General features: G+C 33.6%; 3 protein-coding genes across 5 annotated transcripts; 2 read left to right on the top strand and 1 right to left on the bottom strand.

The window, feature by feature from the left end:
* The first annotated feature begins 158 nt into the window (after positions 1-158).
* On the top strand, positions 159-3,663 carry LOC138932513 (UBX domain-containing protein 4). Of its 2 annotated transcripts, none has more exons than XM_070294423.1 (7): positions 159-430; positions 599-733; positions 821-1,260; positions 1,358-1,630; positions 1,744-2,046; positions 2,117-2,352; positions 2,517-3,663. In XM_070294423.1, the coding sequence occupies exons 1-7, from the start codon at positions 349-351 to the stop codon at positions 2,650-2,652; spliced, it is 1,605 nt and encodes a 534-aa protein (XP_070150524.1). In that variant the 5' UTR covers positions 159-348; the 3' UTR covers positions 2,653-3,663. The 2 variants fall into 2 exon arrangements, with proteins under 2 accessions (XP_070150524.1, XP_070150523.1); XM_070294422.1 differs by having other exon boundaries at positions 160-430; positions 1,741-2,046.
* A 2,100-nt stretch (positions 3,664-5,763) lies between these two features.
* LOC138932263 (homeobox protein ceh-19) lies at positions 5,764-13,978 on the top strand. 2 transcript variants are annotated; one of them, XM_070293926.1, is made up of 6 exons: positions 5,764-5,936; positions 6,422-6,538; positions 10,908-11,134; positions 12,844-12,980; positions 13,204-13,423; positions 13,925-13,978. In XM_070293926.1, the coding sequence occupies exons 1-5, from the start codon at positions 5,765-5,767 to the stop codon at positions 13,415-13,417; spliced, it is 867 nt and encodes a 288-aa protein (XP_070150027.1). In that variant the 5' UTR covers position 5,764; the 3' UTR covers positions 13,418-13,423; positions 13,925-13,978. The 2 variants fall into 2 exon arrangements, with proteins under 2 accessions (XP_070150027.1, XP_070150026.1); XM_070293925.1 differs by lacking the exon at positions 13,925-13,978 and having other exon boundaries at positions 13,204-13,509.
* Positions 13,796-15,793, bottom strand: Cych (cyclin H). Its single transcript, XM_070293924.1, has 6 exons — positions 15,554-15,793; positions 15,071-15,295; positions 14,819-14,992; positions 14,520-14,745; positions 14,325-14,436; positions 13,796-14,255 (listed from the first exon to the last, which is right to left on the bottom strand). The coding sequence occupies exons 1-6, from the start codon at positions 15,668-15,670 to the stop codon at positions 14,111-14,113; spliced, it is 999 nt and encodes a 332-aa protein (XP_070150025.1). The 5' UTR covers positions 15,671-15,793; the 3' UTR covers positions 13,796-14,110.
* Between the last annotated feature and the right edge of the window lie 3,544 nt (positions 15,794-19,337).

Here is a 19,337-nt window from a genome sequence, read left to right as displayed (position 1 = left end):
AAATTAAAACGCAATGTTCTGTTTTGAATATATTTTGATATATGTATTTCTCTCTCTTATTCTTAACTAAAATATATTTAATTTTTAAATATTCCCCAATTATATACATCGATGAATGAAAAAAATGTCAAAATGTTTGCAGAGGGGATAAAATCATTACAGTCATAGGATAACAGTGATGAGTGGCGATTCATCGTACACGTACCTATCTGAACCTTACACTGAGAGTTTGAAACATCAAATCCATCGTAAAAATTTCTAGTAGCATATTCATTCTGCAATTCATCACATCATCGTGATATATATTATTAAAAAGCATAAAAACAAAACCAAATATATTCTCATATAATGAAGTGGTTTACGGGAAGCATTAACGAAGCAGTTACGACATCAAAATCGAAGAAGGCAGTTTTCGTTGTATTTGTTGAAGGTGCGTAATTGCAGTTTTAGGTTAAGTAAATTGCAAAAATAATTTTTTTTTTTAATCTGCAACGTAGTAGTATACGTATACGTGAACGAAACACAAAACGGATGCCTTGATACGCTAATCATATTTGCATAAATATAGACGTTTACATTAACTTGGTGTGATGTTCAGGTAAAGATGACACATCGGCACAACTTGCCCGAACCATTAATGCTGCAGAAGTGTCTTCTCGCTTGGAGGAAGAGCATTTTGTAGCTATAAGATTAGAGAGCGGATCTGAGGCCTATAGATTTTTTGCGCAGATTTGTATCCTTGTATATAATGTCTTTTTGTTTCAAGATTGTGAGAAATTTGACATATTTTTTCAAGTTTTTCCTTAATTTTAACAATCAGATCAATTGGTACCAGTACCATCTTTATTTTTCATTGGAGAAAATGGTACACCATTGGAGATTGTTGCTGGTAGCATAACTACAATTGAGTTAGTGTCAAAAATTGATAATGTGCTGACAAAGGCAGGAAAGGGTAGTAAACAATCTTCGTTAAATTTAATTGACGCAGAACAGAAAGCTACAGCTGCTAGTAGCAGTAGTAATAATAATGCTACTGAAAATGCTACTGTGTCTAATATAAATGATAATAACTCTAATCCAAACATAGATTTATCTTCAACTATCACAGAATCTGTAATAGCGGATAGCTCAAATGATAATAAAGATGTTATAGAAAATGCAACAAAGACATTAAATACTGAAAACCAAGATAATAATGAGGCATCAAAGAAAGATGTTGAAACTAAACAAACAAGTCAGAATAAAAAATTGACAGCTGAAGTATGTAGACTAGTAATGATTATTATCTTAACATTATCTCTCTTCAAGTTTGATATAATTTTTGAGCATATAAATTATATTTGTTGCATATTTTTAGGAAAAGATAGAAAGAGCAAGACAGTTAATCGATCTTCAACGACAGCAACGATTAGAAGAGGACCAGAAACAGGAACGGAATCGCGAAATTGAACGGCGCAAAATGGGGCAAGATGTGCAAAAAATGCGACAAATGCAGCAAGACTTGGAAATAAAACTAGCTCATGAGGAGAGAATGCGAGAAAAAGCTGCAGAGACTGCAGCTCGCGAAAAAGTTAGGCAACAAATTGCTCAAGATAAACTAGAGCGAAAACAGAAAGAATTTGCGCTGCAGGTTTGTATTATTTTAATTATTAATTTTCACTTATCGAATCATATTTTTTGATTATAATTTTCACTCTTAATAAAATTCAACTTAAAAATTTTTTTCATTTTATTTAATAGCAGCAGATGCAGCAGCAGCAAAGCCAAGAGCAATCTAAACATATTCCAGCATCTAGTAATGCGACTGTGACCAGAATTCAATTTAGGTTACCGTCTGGCTATTCCCATACAGGACAATTTGAACCATCTAGTACTCTGCGCACCTTGCGTACCTATGTTACAGAAAACATTGAGTTGCCTTTCCGACAATTTGCTATGTCAATGTCATTTCCAAGAAGAGAATTAACTAATGAGGAAAATGATAAGACCCTTATCGAACTTGAATTGGTCCCAACCGCCGTTATTTTAATTCTTCCTTTGAAAAATGTAAATATAGATTCTCTTTTCTGAAAAAAATATACTTTTAATTACTTAATTTATATTTTTATATTTCCAGTCTAATATTACAACAGCGGTCACTTCAACACAAGATGTCGGCTTCTTTTCGCGCTTTATATGGTCCTTTTTCACACCCGTTATTCGCATTTACAATTACGTAGTAGGTTACTTTTCCGGCACTAATGGAGATGCGAATCAACAACGCGACAATTCCGGTGACGATGCTATAGGAGCGACGAGTAATCCCGACAGATCTATTTCACCGAATCGGCAAAATGTAGTTCAATCTTCGGGGTAGGTTTTCTCAATAACCATGCTAAATAATCTTACAGGCATAGTTACAATTGTATGTACTTGTACTGCACTTGCGATGTAATAAGGTTGCATAAAATATGGGATTTTTTATATTAAATAATTTATTTTATATATGTTAAATAAATGTATTTCCCATAATACAGTTTATTTAGAAGATACTTGGGTAATCAAGGAGGGACAACTATCAGGGCGCAAGGAAATATACACAGACTGCATTCAGGTGGGGATGATAACGATGAGAATAATACTTGGAACGGTAATTCCACGCAGCAAATGTAAAGTAATCCTATTTGAGTCGGGTCACAAGCAGTCACATTTAATAGATCACTCTTTTCGATATATAAAATTGCTGCTGTGTTGTAATTAACATTCAACACTTTTCACTCTTTGATGTACAATCTTTGGTACAACGCTAAAATTTATCTGCAATTTGCACAACTATTATGTTTTAATAAGCGAGTTCTATCATAATATTTAAATGTACCCTCTACATCAATAGAGCATTACAAGAGAATATATTTGTTAAATGATATTTTACAATTAGCAATAATGTGTGAATATTATTTGAATTATCATTATAATATAATGTTAATTATAATATTTAATTATTACACATGCTCTATTACAATGTGTTTCTTATGATGCTACATCAATGTATTCTAACAACTGGTAGCACATTTCAAGAGAATTGTAGTAGCGGATCAAATCACAGGCAATACATGGACCAAATGTGTATAACAAACTTCATAGAAATTAACAAGTAAATTATGAAAATTTCACGTATATTTTAAATTTAAGTGCTTGACATCTTAATATTTATATTTGGTACTTTTTTTTTAACCATGTGTTAAATTTGATGATAATGCAGTTTCTATAATATTTGTTTAATTGTTTAATTGAATTGTCTTTTCTGTCATTCTAATTTTGGATAAGGTAAGGATGATAGAATTTTGGCTAAAATAATAATATTAATTATATTAAAATTCATGATAGAACATATTTTTTGGTGTTATATAGATTATATAAATTTTAAAATATTCGTTATTTTTTATTATACTTAATAATATATATGATAAGGGAATAATATTATGAGACAAGATAATTAACACATACTTAATATCCTAATTCGCTTATATAAAGATTTGTATGCAAACTTAATAATAATTAAGAGTGTTTATTTTCTGATGGTAGTTTGCACAGCAAGATAAATAATTTAACAATTAGAAGATGTGGGGTCTGATTCTGTCTTAATACCTAAAAAAATAAAAGTTTGTGGCATCGTATCTCTTTGTTTTGATTGAACTAAATCCTTTATGTATTCATATATAATATTTTAAGATGAAATATGCACGTTTTCAAAAACTTGTGTAGCAAACGTGATATCAATTAAAGTTTATGACAGTGTGAACACAAAATTGTAATATGAAGATTTTTCGTACATTTAAACATGACCCTGAAAATAAATATATTCAAGGCGAGAGAAAAAAATGTCAGGAACCTGTATTACGTATCGCGTGTCACGCTGCGGATGCGTTTAGGAGGAGCGAAGATTTAACTGTCGATTGCCATTCGTTAATTAAGCGTGAAATTAACAAACATTTTGGCTTAATAACACCGCAAAGGTTTCTATTTTCCGAACGTGAAATATCGCAGAAGCAGCACTATATCAGTAACGTGATCTCACAGTCGTATCCATTGACAGATTTTAGAGAACTTTATTCATGTTTCAATCTCTTTGCTATAAATCAAAAGAAACGACTCTCCGTTTGGTCTCCATTAAGATAAATATTAAAAAGCATTCTTTTTTTTAAATTAATTCGTTATTTATTATATTTGAAGGATTTTTAAATGTACTTTATTTTTTGGTTCTTATCACAGGTCGAAATTTATTTAAAAAATCGATTTGCAATAGAATAATAATAGATTATACAAAGTTGAAAATAAATCTGTATAATTCATTTCTCGTTAGCTTGTATAACCGCAAATAAAGTGGCATTCTTTTATATTGATACATCGTATGTACATATACGTGATTATTATGATGATATATACACGATCAAGAGTATAATAATTACATTACAATCATACAGTTTATCTGAATTACTCCGCAAGAGCAAAATCCTCGAAATGGCCATATGATGAAAATACGCGGATACTCGCGAAACGCTGCTTCTGTATCTAATAAGTGAAGGTCCAATTTTTTGTGTTTATTAGGCAATGCATTCGAAACGATCTCGTTATCATATATATATGATAATCTGTAAACATGTGTGTTACATAAAAGATATATTCTCATTGTCAACTATTGTCAGTGCCAGATGGTCACCGAAACAGCGATTCCTGTGACATGAATATATTTCGAAATTATCAAATAATGATATAATCATTAAATTAGATATTTATTTTCAATATAGAATTATCAATACATTTTTATATATAAGTGATCATACTTCTCCGTTATTCCGTAATCAATCAAATAAATTTTTACATGATAATAATAATAAAATATGTAAAAATATTTTTTCAATTCACAAGTCTCGCAGCAATATAAACATATTACTTCTATAAATATTTTTGTATAGTTAATCGGAATCTCTCTCTATGATAACTCTATTAAATCATTAAGCTTCATATCTGAATCAATTTCACATCGCATCTGTTCCCTATCATGATTATTAAACGGCGTTCCGTGGCAGTGACATAAATTTATGGTCACCTCATTACCACCGTTTAGTGGTAGCGTCTCGCACTACGAGATCATTAAAAGCTCCTTCCAGAGATGCATATGCTTGCCAAGATCCGCCCAGAAGTTCATACGATTGGTTGATCTCATGATGATGTTGTGAGCACGTGGCTTCAAGATACCGCCTCGAGGAACGAAGAATTTGACTTGAGTGCCAAAAAAATATTGTTGGACACCGTGAGTAACCCCGACAAAACAGTTGATGGTTTCGGCTCTAATCTCTCGAACAGATCAGGGGGTACCAATGTAACCCGCTTTATTGCTGCTGATTTGTTCAGTCATCGATGATACTATTTTTTCATATCTCATTTTTAATTCAAGTGCAGTGTATTATGTATATAATATAAAAATGCTACAGTGATATATTATAATCGTTCTATTAAACTTTAGTGAAGTTTTATCGTTTATTGATGGATCTTTGGAGTACCGATTAAATAATGTAAATTGAATCTTTAATTAAACGTACAGTGTGAGTGAGAAATCGAAGATTGATAAATGAAATACATATATAATCCTTGACGAATTAGTAACAATTAAATAATTAACTTCAATGTACGCGAGTATTCATTAGAGGATATCAAAGATTTTTTTTTTATAAATGTTACTAATCAAATATTCTCAGTATTGTTTTAACGAAACGAGTTCAAGATGTCCGATGAACAGCTCGAAAAATCGGGATCGTCGAAGAAAGCGAGCGACATCGCGGAAAATTCGAGGATATGTTCTTTCAGTATCGAGAGATTATTAGCGCCAAGTAAGAAGAATGAAGAAAAGAATAAATTTGCACAACAAACCGATTTGTCATTACTTTGCGAAGAAAGTGAGTAATAACAAAATCGTATCCTAATTTTTATAATCATTAAATAAATATTAGTTATTATTTATCAAATATAACTTGCTTTCATTTACTTTTTATTCAAAAATTTTATTATTGCTGAAATCATTGCTTTTTTATTTCATTTTGTAATATAATTAATGATAATTAATGATTTACCAAACTTTCTCTCTCTCTCTCTCTCTCTCTCTCTCTCTCTCTTTCTCTTTGTACGTGTTACTGTTATATATTATATATAATTTTATATATAAAGAAATATTTCACACATACCATATATAAAGAAATACTATGTAAAAAAAACTTTTTTTAATATATTTCATTATTACGTAACGGAAGAGATAATTCTCATTTAAAAGCTCTGTGCAAGGTACATTTTTCTTCTATTCGGAATCATAATACACTTTGTAGATAATCTTGATGTAGTACAATTCTGTGTGATGCGAATTAAACAAAATAATTGCATTTGCCAGATAATGAATCGGAGACGAGAATGCTTGTTGCACCCGATTCATCCATGGCGGAAGAAATTGAGCTTGACGATACCGACATAGTATGCTCGACATCTCCCGAGCCAGAGATGTATTATGGTGAGTTTCATTAGTATCATTATGCACTATTACACTTTCACATAGTCGTATAAATATTTGCGATGCAATGTCCTTTTGAATGAACATTTTCTCGTTATACGTATATATTTTAATTAAAATTATATTTTTTGAAGATATACAAATGTTATAGAAAAAGATTTCGAAAATACTATTAATTAAAAAGAAATAATATTATATTCTAATTAATCGTTTTACATAGATAATTTTTTTGCCGCTTAATATAGATAATCACAGAATTAGAAGATGGGTATCAATATTTGCATAGAATTTTAATTAAAATATCGACTTATTTACTACATGACAGATTTATTTTTTTAATAAAGTCCGTGCTTTAAAAGTCCATATATATTTCTATAATATTCAGCAGTTTTTCATTATATAGATTTTTGGGAAAATAAATTTGCTTATTGTGTGAACGCCAATGCCAAAGTTTGCACATTATACAGGTGTATAACACTTGTATTTGTTTTGTTAATCGCCTGAGTAATAAAGACATTTCGAATGAAAACAGATGAAATAAAGATTTCGCGAATATTTGAATTCATCGATAATAGCTATTGAAGTTATTACAGCCGAGAATGCCGTTCTTATATCGCGTTGTGGAAATACTTAATGTATATATTTATTCCCTCAAATTAGATGATTAATAAAGACATGTTCGTCGATGACAACACTGATGTTTTTACCTTAAAATATTATTAACATGTAATACATATCGAAGAGAAATTAATTATTGTTAGTGTAATTTTGCCGATATCTGCATGTTATACATAAATCTAGTTCGAAAGAATTAAACCTGATATTTCAGTAATTCTGTTAACAAATAATCAAATTTGGGGAAATTATAATTTCTTTACATGTAATTGTATAATGATATAATTGATAATTCATATTTCTCAGAAACAGGCTGCAATATCAAAGAAAATGTTATCGCATTTAAAGAAATACGAGTGTAATAAAGATTTTTTTTTAACAAAATTTAAAACTTATTGTTGGATGACGATTATTATCTGTTTCTTTATTTTTATATCAATATGAAGAATAAATTATTTTTTGCAATATATTATTCATAGAATCTTGATGGTATAAATAGAAAATAAAAGTAGTTTTGTTTTAATTAATAACAATTCGAATGTGTATATCTCTCTCTCTTTTATCTTATGTGTCTCACTTTTCTAAGATCTTCAAATATTACTTTGATCTTTTGAGCCTGTCGAGAATTATACTGCTATCCACGGATATTGCACCAATTAGCCGGCAACATGATCACAAGTATCAGACGAACTTGATTGTTATAAAATTCATATGAGACTTTCATATGAGCGATAACGAATTCGTAAGATCGCGTGGAAAGGACGTCGGTCGCCTGTGAGTTTGATCCATTACTTCCTGCAGGCTCCACGCCCACTCAATGTTCTTGCTCTTCGTCCACTATTTATCTGTCTCCTGCTAATTCTGCCACGGAAATCTGCAGCAACTCTTCTGCTTGTAATAAAATGAAAATGGACGGAGTAAAATTTCTTTGAGATTCCTCCGAAATATTATTTGCAAAACTATAGAACTTTTATTAAAAATCATTGGAATAGTTTAAATTTAATTACACAAGATTTTATAAGAATCTTATAACTGTGTTTCGACTAAAAAATTTTCCAAGTTTCTAAAATTTCAAAATTAAAATTTTGAAAGCTCAAAATTGAAACACAGTTATAAGATTCTTATAAGACGAATTTATGTTATTGTCCGTCAGCTGTTATGTATCACGATAGTTTGCTCAACCCATTGCAAACCGTTTACATAAAATTATTTCCGAGAATAGTTACTATGTATTAGTACAATCGCTGGAGGCAATATTGTCTTTAAAATATTTCGATCATGTCACGACATAATGGAGAGAACGACCTGGCTTATGTTTTTACGGATAATTAATACAAGAGCCGAGCGACTCAATTTTGTGGCATCTCGCACGCCCTCGAGGGCCTCAACGACTAATTTTCATCCGAAGCCATGTAACTTACGGCGTTGTGATTTACACACCGTAATGGCCGACGCGATAAATTCGGGATCTAAGGAAAGGACAATTCTCGTTTGCGTCGTATGTTGGGGGCTGAGATATGTGGGACGTCGCGTCCAACTACAAAGCCGTCAACGCGACACGTAAATCTTTGGGAGAGAACATAAGGCATAAGGAAGAAGAGATGACGCGAGAGAAAAGATTCTTTTTGAAAGAATCCATTATGGATTTTGAATAATAATTTCGCATCTATATGTATACGCAGCATTTTCCGTATAATTTTACTTTCGAATATTATCTGCCGAGATATTAATGATGTAAGATAGGAAAAATTAAAAAATAATTATTTCAATTTAAAAAAATGATAGATTATGAATTCTTGTAACATTTTTATTTGCCTAATTTTTTTGATAATTTAAGCAAGTTTATTATTCGAATATTAAGGTCTTAATTAGCAACAAAAGACCTATTCGTAGAGCCGTCTTCGAGACAGATTTGTCAATCGTTGCGAGTCGCATGCAAATTAATTATCTTTACAGTTGATTGCCAGCATGAAATGGCCAGCAATGTCAGACGGATAAGATTTGGCCGCGCTTTATCGCGCCTTTCTGCTCTCGGGCTATTCGTCACCGAATAATTAGGAGACAAGTTCGCTGTGGCTCGCAGCAATTAGGTAAACTAGAAGGCGTGGTATTCTATTTCCGCAACGTCCAACGTGCCTCTGTCCCTCGAGTTTGGCTCCCCTTCATCCTCCCTGTCGTCGGTTCCTTTTTGCTTCCTCTACATCAATCCTTTCCTGCTCCTTTCCAGAGCTCGTTCGTCAATGTAACCGAGTCAGAAACTCGACGACAAATGAGCCGTGCGAGACTCACCCCTTGCAAGACCCTTTTCTTCTCCTTCTTTCGACGTGCTTCCGGTTATGAGCAGGTTGTGGTGATCTTATGCGCATCGCGTATTGACAAAGAAGTCAAAAAATTTACTAAATGTTTTTAATTTTGAAATTTATATATTGATAATAATCAATAATCTTTTTTTGCAATACTTGTAAATTTTTATCATTGTATTCTTAAATGAACGATATATCGTGAATATTTAACTTAGATTCATCATCAATAGTATATCTATAATACTTGAAAAAAAAAATAATATTGATGGTTTTAGATTAGGAAAAGCAATTGAAACATTTTCATTATATATTAACAATGAGTATAAATCTCAAACCGTATCATGTTCAAATATTCACTTGAAAGATATGACAGATGCGAAATGTTAACGCTGTCTCAACAGCTGACATGATCTTTTAAAAGTGCGAAATTGTGGAGGCGTTTGCATCGAAGTGAATTACAGATGGTACAGTTTTAGCTGGTGATGCTGCGGTTATAGCGAGAAAACGCGAGAAATACGACAAATACGTCGTCATCTGACAATCAGTAGCCAGCAAACGGCACTTTTCGAGATGATTTCGCCGTGAATAGCTTTTTCGAAATATTTATTATCCTTGCAATCGTTTTCTCTTAATTGCACATCTTTCGCTTCGTCGATGTTGAAGAATTATTTAAGAAACTATTTAAAAAATATTAAAATTATATCGTGAATAACTGTAGTGTAGTGTTTTCAACGTTAGTCGTAAGTGTGAAAGTTCGGCGTCGCAGTGCCACGCTTTTTCGTCAGATGACGAATGGGCAGATAATTAGAAGATGATCCTCCGACGCTTAAGAGAGGTCTTGTTACCAACCGCCTAAAAGCGAGCTCGAGGACATTCTTCATGACACGCGGCGCGACGTCGTGTACGACCGTGCTTGTAAGCCGGGATAAATATAAATATAAACAACTTTAACGGACAAAAAATCTTGAGATTGATGAGGAAGAGGATTCCACGGTGATAATTGGAGCCCCACTCGTATTTAGCGGCATGATCCGATCTCTTGAATAATCTCGGGCGCGTTAACTTCATTCAGAAGCGATTAAAAGAATAAAATATGGTGCCCCGAAATGAAAGCAATGGGTTTCGAATGAATAACGACGTGATTTCGGTGCTCGTATCAGTTAAACTACGTTCCAGCAGCCGTGATACTTTCTCGTTTCCATATCCAGCGACTTGCGCTTTATAATTTGCAGTTCCTTAATCAGGCCGTGTTTGACAGCTTACTTCCGATATACCGGTTCGATCATTAAAAAGCGTTTACGTATTCGATGATTAAGGCCGATTTATGTCTTTCACTATATCATTATATCGTTAATACATACGATTGTGGAATAACTTATAGAGTATATTTCAGAAAACGTGTTGTTGTTTATGTTGCTCATCGTATTATAAGATATGGGATATTGTTGCAGAAGCGTGCACCAGCAGTAGTGGTGCGAATTCAACCACGAGCGCGGACAGAGATATTCAAGAAAAGACCGCCGCCGCTATTAGCGACGACGAAAGGAAGAAAAGGCCACGCACGGCATTCACCGCTGCGCAAATTAAATCTTTGGAGGCGGAATTCGAAAGGAACAAGTACTTGAGCGTGGCAAAGCGGCTGCAGTTGAGCAAAAACTTGAAGCTTACGGAAACGCAAGTAAATATCTTAATGTTGATGTAAAAATTAATTCCCTCTTTTTTAAAAGATTTTATATATTTATTTCATTTTGACTTAATAATAAGTGGCACAGCTGTGTCTGTCTCATTCTTAAAAGCACTGGTAATAATTCTTCAATCATTCTAACGTATCCCAATATCAAGTTCTCCGTGACATAAACATATATAATTGGAAAAGAACACGGAAAATTGGAGAGCGGATATACCCAAACATAGGATATTGCATTCAATAAATCGCGATAATGTCTCCTACTTCCGTAGACTTTTTTCCAACACCTGAAGCAATTTAAGTTCCTTGTACTCCGAGTTCCTTAAAATCAACTGACTCTAAATTATGGACCCATGGAGCACCATATGTGTAGGCGCCAGATCGTGGCGCCAGGGGGAGGATCGTCCTTTAAAACCAATTAGCACTTGCTCACCCTTCCTTCTTGCGAACTGTTACGGAAAAACATTTTTTTCTTAAGTACTTGATTTCTTCTTAAAGATAGCTTTTTTTTATATATTCAACGAAACCAGAGAAATCAGCTATATAATTATAAAAGACAGATGTTGAGAAACTTCACGAAAATATTTCATGAAATTTCGAGTTCTATGTATTTGGAATTACCGGCATAAATTATCAAGTTAAATAAATATGATAGTTCAATTTCGTAATGTAATGAGATGTATTCGAAATAATTTTTGCATTGTTGCCGGTCTCGCTTTTATTTCAGCATCGAACTTAATCTCGCCGCGAATCTTCCACGCGAGCACATTATCTTCTAATATTAACCGTTCCGGACGATTTCTCCGCAAATGCGTGGAGTGCGTCAGTTACATAAGTCTCCGCGCATTTTCTAGCGTGCGCTTGATATTCGCCCGTGTGTGCTTTAAACTAATTAATTTACGACGAGCACCCAGAATATTCGCCATCACGAAGATTGCGCCATGCATTCATCGCCGGTCGGTTGCTTGTCGGCAATAATTGCCAGCGCCGGTCGAAATATCGCGAACGAGCCGAATAATTATCTCCGCGATCGCGGCTGAAAGGGAGGAACGATCGGACGACGGATCGGAGGCAAAGAGAGAGACGCGTCGTGCCGCAGACATAACTGTCACAATATTTCTCGGAGTTAACGAGCCGGTTCGGGAGGGCTCCCTTTTCTCCCCTTCTCGCAGGCTATCTCGTATGTTCCGTTGTCGCGAGGTTTGCATCCGCCGCGGAACGAAATGTACCAAACGACGGCTGCTGCGCGCCATCGAGGCGACGAACCGGAGAGGCGTCGATTTTTTAATTAGAATACATGGCCGGCTGCATGGTACGTCTGCGAACCGCTTTTACCATGAACCAAAGGGATTCGTGATTTTTCTGTGGGAAATTTCGACCCGCGCAAAGAATAATTATTTTGTCTACGATGTATCCACTTCGAGATCGGACACTATAAAAAGAAAATATATTAGCGATTTTATGACTAAATAGATTTAATAAAATAATTAATTACATTTCCGAGCAATACTATATTGATTAAGTATTCATGAATTAAGATATACTTGTATAATTGAATTATCATTGAATATATCATTGAATCTTTAATTTAAACTTGAATATGCGATTAATATCAATCTCGATTAATTTAAAGACTTTGATTAACTGATAAGTTCCTATATCTTGTATATCACGCGTAAATGATTCGATATATTTCGCAGATAAAGATATGGTTCCAAAATAGACGGACCAAATGGAAAAGAAAGTACACTAATGATGTCGAATTATTGGCTCAGCAATATTATTCCAGTCTAGGAATTCCAGCCCCTCGACCTATTTTCGTTGGTGATCGCTTATGGTATAAATTTATATATTAAGAAATGTATTATTTTATTACTATTAAAAAACCTTTCCTCTTTTCTATAAAAATACATTATTTATTATTCTCTCCGCAAGACTTTGTTGCTAGATATATGTATTTGAGGTAAAACATTATGTTTTTTGATATGTACTAATTAAACATTTTACGTTCTTACATAAACACACACCCATATACGGCACTAATATATGTCTTTCCGTAGGTTCTTCAATTATCCGGGACAACCACAATCGGGAGTATCATTGATCCCACAACATTTAACACCGTTGGCCATGCCTCCTGCATTACCCATTATTCAACCATTGCCCAGTAATTTGTCAGCGAGACAACACACGTCTATTTTCCAAAATATACCGACTAATCATCTCGCGCATCATCTTACTCAAAGATTGGACTTCAGGCATCACGATCCTTAGTTTCAGGTAAACAAGTATTATCAGTGACGGACAATATAAAACGTTAACAATTAAATTATTTAACATGCGGTATGATATTAAATTAATCAAAAATGGAGATGTATTAGATTAATTAGATTATAATTTGAGATTTGTGAATGTATTATGATTAATTTAAAAAAAAATAATATGCGCACATGTCTCAATAAATTGATACGAAATTCGATCGTGTCCCTTAGTAGAGTAGATGTATCCGTCGTAAAATTTCGCAAAATTCCGAGATATAAAACCTAAGATAAAGGATAAGGTAAGAATTAAGTATGTTATTACAATAAATTTTTATGACTATCGATATTTTTTCATATGTGCTTTTATATATTAAAGATACATAGGAAGAGAATATATACACACAAAATAAATAATTATTTAAAATACTATAGTAGTTATAAATTGAATATATGTACGATATTTATATATCGAGATTTTACCAAAAGAAACACGAATAATATAATAATATTTACATTTTAGATTAAATGCAAATAAATAACAGCGCTGTGTAATATCCTATTTATTACTACCAAAGAAAAAGAAAAAAAAAAAAAACAAAGCTGTAAAATTATTTAAGGAATATACATACATGGGTTGTAAAATTATATATACTACAACATAATGTCTTATTATTATATAAAATGTATATATATATATATATATATATCATCCTAAAGCAGAGGGAGATAAGATTTTATTAACTCCTAGTATTTTGTCGTCATAGGCCGCCTGATCCTGAATAATTTTTGCATATTTTTCATTATCCTGTAAATCCTCTTCGTCTAGCATTTCCTGCATTCTCTGCTTATATCTAAAATTCCCTAATCTTGTACAAACAATCTTCTCTAAAATATGATAATGAACATATAAATGCACTTACATTTCACTATCAGGATTATTTTCCTGATTCCTGCATTTATCCAATTTTTTCTCCAAAGCTTTTATCACTTCTCGCGATGGAGGTTCAACGCATTTAGCCATTGAACGTATTTCTATAAGAATTAATTGTGTGGATATAGAAATAGCCTCTATCATAAAAGCACATACAAATTTGTGCAATATAAAATGAAATTACTTCGCACGGCCTCTATAATCCCTCCCAATTGCTCTCTTGAGAAAAGTATGTCAGTAACATAATTATCTAAGTTTGCAGAAGCCCTGGATGCTGCATGCAAAGTTGCAGCCAATGCAACTTGACTTGGAGCATAAAGAAGAACACTGTCTGTGAGGAAAACTCTTTCTAAGAATTCATCTATATATGGCCTTAATTTTTCAGGATTATCCAAGGATGTGTACCTTGTCTAAAAAAACATGCGTAACATATTTATTCTTGTCTTATAGAAAATGAAAAAAAAGAAAAAAGAAAAAAGTCACCTTTATATCAATCATAAGTCCTTCCACAGGTCTAAAAGGATTATGAATTGTAAGATTATAATTTAAATGTTGCATGAGAAGCAATTCATTATTAAGTATTATATCGGATGCTTTATCCCTATCTCCCTTAATATTTGCTACAAATTCAGATATGGATACATTAAATTCTTCGACCTAAAAATCATGGAATTTGTGTAAGAAGATTCAGATTACAAATGTCGTGGAAAATGATATATCAGGCAGAATAATTACTTTGCATGCTAGGTAAACGCAAGTAACCAAGATTTCTTTTGGATGATAATCCATCACACTGTTCTTAATGTAGAATCTTTTAAAATAATGTAAGGCAGTGGCTATAGTAGCGCGAGGCATTGGTGGATTAAACCGACGACAGAAATCTCTTAATTGTAATTCATAGAAACGTAGTAACGTACGCTCCTCTATGTTCGAAAGAAAATATTCCTCCCTTTGTTCTGGCTATTATAATAAAACAATCATAATTACGTCGTGCATAATAAATTTTTGATTAAATAAACATTTGATATTGCAGATAAATGTTGCAATAATAATATTACGTATATACTTAATACTAATATTACACATATACATAACCTAAATTTTCGACACCAGTATTTCACTTCACAAATCAGTATGCGTAGAATTGAAAATGTAGTTAAAAAAACGATAGTCATAAAATTTATTGGGTCGAATAATTTATTAAAAAGATAGACTCACAGTCATGTTAATTCCATGTTTCTCAATAAATTCAGTATTGTTTTTTTCCCTCAATATAGTCAAATCATTTTCATCGCTGTACATCCAATACTTCTTTTGCGAGCTCTGCGGAAACATCTTGATAATGCTTGATTAATGAAAAAAACAGATTTATTTAATTATCAAAGTTCACATAACGCAAAAAATGACGTTCAAATGAAATTATAAACTGAGGTCACTGAAAGCACTCGCGTATAAACATATACCGTTTTATTGGGAATACATTTATCGTTTGTCGAATAGGTAGGAATTTGCTGAAAATTTGAGAAGCTGTTTGAGGAAATCGATTCTAGAGTGCAGCATGAATCATATTTTCAAATTTACGCTACTCTTGTCCGTTGAAGTCAGAGTCTTCTCATTCGTGTAATTATCTTTGCGGAAAAAGCACGTACACAAGATATTTGCATCAAAGTTTTAATATTACATCAGGTATGTGCATAAACATTAGATAATGATTGGATCGTAATACAAGAAAAGTATATCCTTTGTTACATTCTCCTGAAATTTGTAATTTTATATCTTTACGTGTGTGACTTACAACGTCATAATTATCGAAGAATGTATTACTCATGATTAATCCAATATGTATATTTACTTATACATACGATTTTAGAGAATGAAAGATACATTTTGATATCTTTATATCTCTATATCTCATAATTATATACATATCAAATTTACAATAATATGATAATATTATTGTCATATATAGATCTCGTAGGTTTTTAATAATCATAGGAAAACATATAAACATTAGCTGTAATAATTAAACGTTATATTAATTAATCGCGATAAATGCAAATTTAAATGCTGCGGGTCAATAGTCATCTAAACGTCGTGCTTCGAGTCAGCTGCAACACTTGCAACATACGTTGAAAAAGGGTTGCCGTATTTTCTGGCAAATATAGCGTGTATAGCGCGGGGGTTAATAAACAAGATCGCGGGATCGGTCGATGGTGGGGAATGATGGGGGAGTAACGGGGATGAAGAGAGGGGAAGGAGAGACGGGTGGCCGATTTTAATATGGACGCCCCCGCAAGCGGTTGTGCGTCCGATCTGAGTAGGCGTTCCAACGACCCTTTGTCAACCGACAACGCCGCTGCATCTTATCGCGATCGCAGTCGGGGATCTCTCATTCCGCTCTTCTCCTCAACCACGTTTCTCGGGCCCTCGAGGCCATCGTTGTCGCTGCCGCTTGTTCAAGCAAAGAGACGCGTCGTGTTCCTTCTTCTTCCGTTACATCGACGGCTATAACTCTTCGCGTCGTTTTTTCCAACGTTGGTTTACGTTGCCACGACGCGTCGACGTCGTCGTCGTCGTCGTCGTCGTCGTCGTCGTCGTCGTCGTCGTCGTCGTCGTCGTCGTCGTCGTCGTCGTCGTTGTTGTTGTCACGTGGCGATCTGGACCACCGGATCTTCGCCCGGTACGCGCTTGCGATCTCGCATCGATCGAAGATAGAAACTGGTTCAGATGCTTGTCAAAGATTTACATAAGAAAATGCAACTCGCGTGGGTAGAGGCGCAAATCTGATTTACGAGTTTCGAAATTTTTTCAGTGGTTAATTGTATTCAACAGAAAGAGAAAAAGAAAAGCAAGGAGAGAGGCAATAAATTAATATTTGAATGCGATTACTCCTGATTTATATTTAATAAGATAAGAGATTGTAAATCTCTTTTTTTTTTTTTTGTACGTAGTATAACACAAATAGATATCTTTAATTCTTTATTACATCAATACACTAATAAACATTTTATTAGTTTTTTGGGATATATTCTTATTATGAAAAAACAAACTGATATAGCTTTAAATATCTGTAAAAATATGATGATTTGTTTTCTCGCGATGCATTTTCTTAACATTACAATGCACAATTGCCATTTATATCAAAGATTCCCTTTATTAATTTGCTGTATCAATAATGAGGATGCTGAGAGCTTTCTCTCTCTCTCTCTCTCTCTCTCTCTCTCTCTCTCTCTTTCTCGAATTTTGACTGAAGTAAAATATCGAATTCGAATGTACGAAAACCTAGTAATCAACGGCATATTCGAGGAGTTTAATTTCCGTGAAGATTCCATGATGGGCGCCCTCCGAAAGTGAAGTATATCCGCCATTAATCTAATATTGTGGTCGCCGCCGCCCTCGACGTTGCGTGCCGCAACCTGGCCGCGTCAAGCTTCGCTCCCTTTGTACGAATGGAGTCGCGGTGAAAGCACGTAAATGTACACGTGCGCACTGTGTACACATCGGCATCGACGACGAGGAAGAGAAGGAGAACGCGGAATGGGCGCGATGTGCTCCGGTCGCACTAATGCGAAATCAATGCCCGGCCTAGCTCGCGAGGTGTGATGAATAAAGTGGATTACCTTCGCACCTTTCAGGCACGCCGCAATCAAGAGGAGAACTTTCCAGCAAATGGGAAAAAAACTAATAAATTACCATTCCCTCCATGGTTGCAACAACATGGACAGCAGTATGGACAGATATTGATGTCAATGAGCATCGTTAGGAATGTTTGCGGAAAAAAAGAGTGTTTCGACGTATAGTTAATGTTGTCATATATCTTATCTCTAACTATGGTATTATATGCGAATGGAATAGATATAAATGAGCGTACTTTCTATAGGCCTCCTATTAGATTAGACGAACGAATAAATTGCTAAGATTTAAATAAATTATATCAATTTGAAATTATCCCCATAAGAGAGCGCATTATTCTATCATTTATATTTTATTATTCTTATATTTAAAGTAATTAAAGCGTACTTGTTGTATCGCATAATTTCCAATATTCGACAGACCCTCGCCAATAAAACCTGATCGAAACTACGGTTCTCGGCGAATCAACACGCAAATATGGACGCGCGACTGATACATTGCATGGTGTCATAGTAATATCGTCGGCTAACCCGCAAAGATCGGCCTCACGCTCGATTTTAACACTCCGATCGGTCGCGCACGCGAGCTTCTGGTCGAAAACGTGTCGCTTGACGTGGCAGATGTCATATTTGCATAATATATCGAACCGATGATCACGATCTGTTTCTCCTTACGAATGATGCGTATATATTTTTACAATCGCGTGTATTTTCTTGCAAGTCGGTGGTCGCAGAGAAAAAGAATACTCGATTGAATATCTACAAAGAACAGCATTGACAGTATGAGAAAATAGAGTACAACTTGAAAATATGAAACGTAAATGTTTATTAATTTGTTCTAAAATTTGTTGATAAAAAATCGTCTTTCAATAATGAAATCTTTCAATGGATTTATATACGAAAAACAATGTGATAACAATAGCAATTACAAGGATTGTTCGTTGTTTAATATGTACATTCGTTTTCTATGTTTGCTAGCGATAATGTACATTATCTAAAATTAAATTATTTCCTGGTAAAGAAAGCATACGCAAATAACTGATTAATTAATTAAGCTCGTAATTATAATAATGACGACAAAATAATTTTTTAATTATATATGAATGTTTTATTATCGTGAAGTTCGAGACGTTGCATTTGCGTGACATAACACGAGTAATACGTTTAATCCATATAATTATTAAACATAGTTAATTAATTCATTACTTGTTGCCCGAAGAGACAATATGTTTAAAAATATCCTAGATATATAGATAAATAATGATACCGTAGGGAGAATTGCCATCGTTTTTCCGTACACATGCGAGCAAATTAAAATCAATGAGCCGAGGAAACGTTTGCCGTGAAATTACGGTTAATTAAAAAGCTCA

Source organism: Polyergus mexicanus, unplaced genomic scaffold (assembly GCF_030449975.1).
Source record: "Polyergus mexicanus isolate NDT 795.1 unplaced genomic scaffold, iyPolMexi1.0 SCAF_4, whole genome shotgun sequence".
NCBI classification, from domain to species: Eukaryota; Metazoa; Arthropoda; class Insecta; order Hymenoptera; family Formicidae; genus Polyergus; species Polyergus mexicanus.
This window is presented reverse-complemented; position numbering and strand designations above follow the sequence as displayed.

What these genes read in the sequence shown, in the direction of transcription:
- LOC138932513 (XM_070294422.1), top strand. Translation starts at nt 349, where the DNA reads ATGAAGTGGTTTACGGGAAGCATTAACGAAGCAGTTACGACATCAAAA. An exon ending in AGAAAGAATTTGCGCTGCAG is followed by an intron (nt 1,631 to 1,740) that starts GTTTGTATTATT and finishes TTTATTTAATAG; the next exon opens with CAGCAGATGCAGCAGCAGCA. An exon ending in TAATTCTTCCTTTGAAAAAT is followed by an intron (nt 2,047 to 2,116) that starts GTAAATATAGAT and finishes TTATATTTCCAG; the next exon opens with TCTAATATTACAACAGCGGT.
- LOC138932263 (XM_070293926.1), top strand. Translation starts at nt 5,765, where the DNA reads ATGTCCGATGAACAGCTCGAAAAATCGGGATCGTCGAAGAAAGCGAGC. An exon ending in TGAAGCTTACGGAAACGCAA is followed by an intron (nt 11,135 to 12,843) that starts GTAAATATCTTA and finishes TATATTTCGCAG; the next exon opens with ATAAAGATATGGTTCCAAAA. An exon ending in TTCGTTGGTGATCGCTTATG is followed by an intron (nt 12,981 to 13,203) that starts GTATAAATTTAT and finishes GTCTTTCCGTAG; the next exon opens with GTTCTTCAATTATCCGGGAC.
- Cych (XM_070293924.1), bottom strand. Translation starts at nt 15,670, where the DNA reads ATGTTTCCGCAGAGCTCGCAAAAGAAGTATTGGATGTACAGCGATGAA. An exon ending in AACATGGAATTAACATGACT is followed by an intron (nt 15,296 to 15,553) that starts GTGAGTCTATCT and finishes TTATTATAATAG; the next exon opens with CCAGAACAAAGGGAGGAATA. An exon ending in GCGTTTACCTAGCATGCAAA is followed by an intron (nt 14,993 to 15,070) that starts GTAATTATTCTG and finishes CATGATTTTTAG; the next exon opens with GTCGAAGAATTTAATGTATC.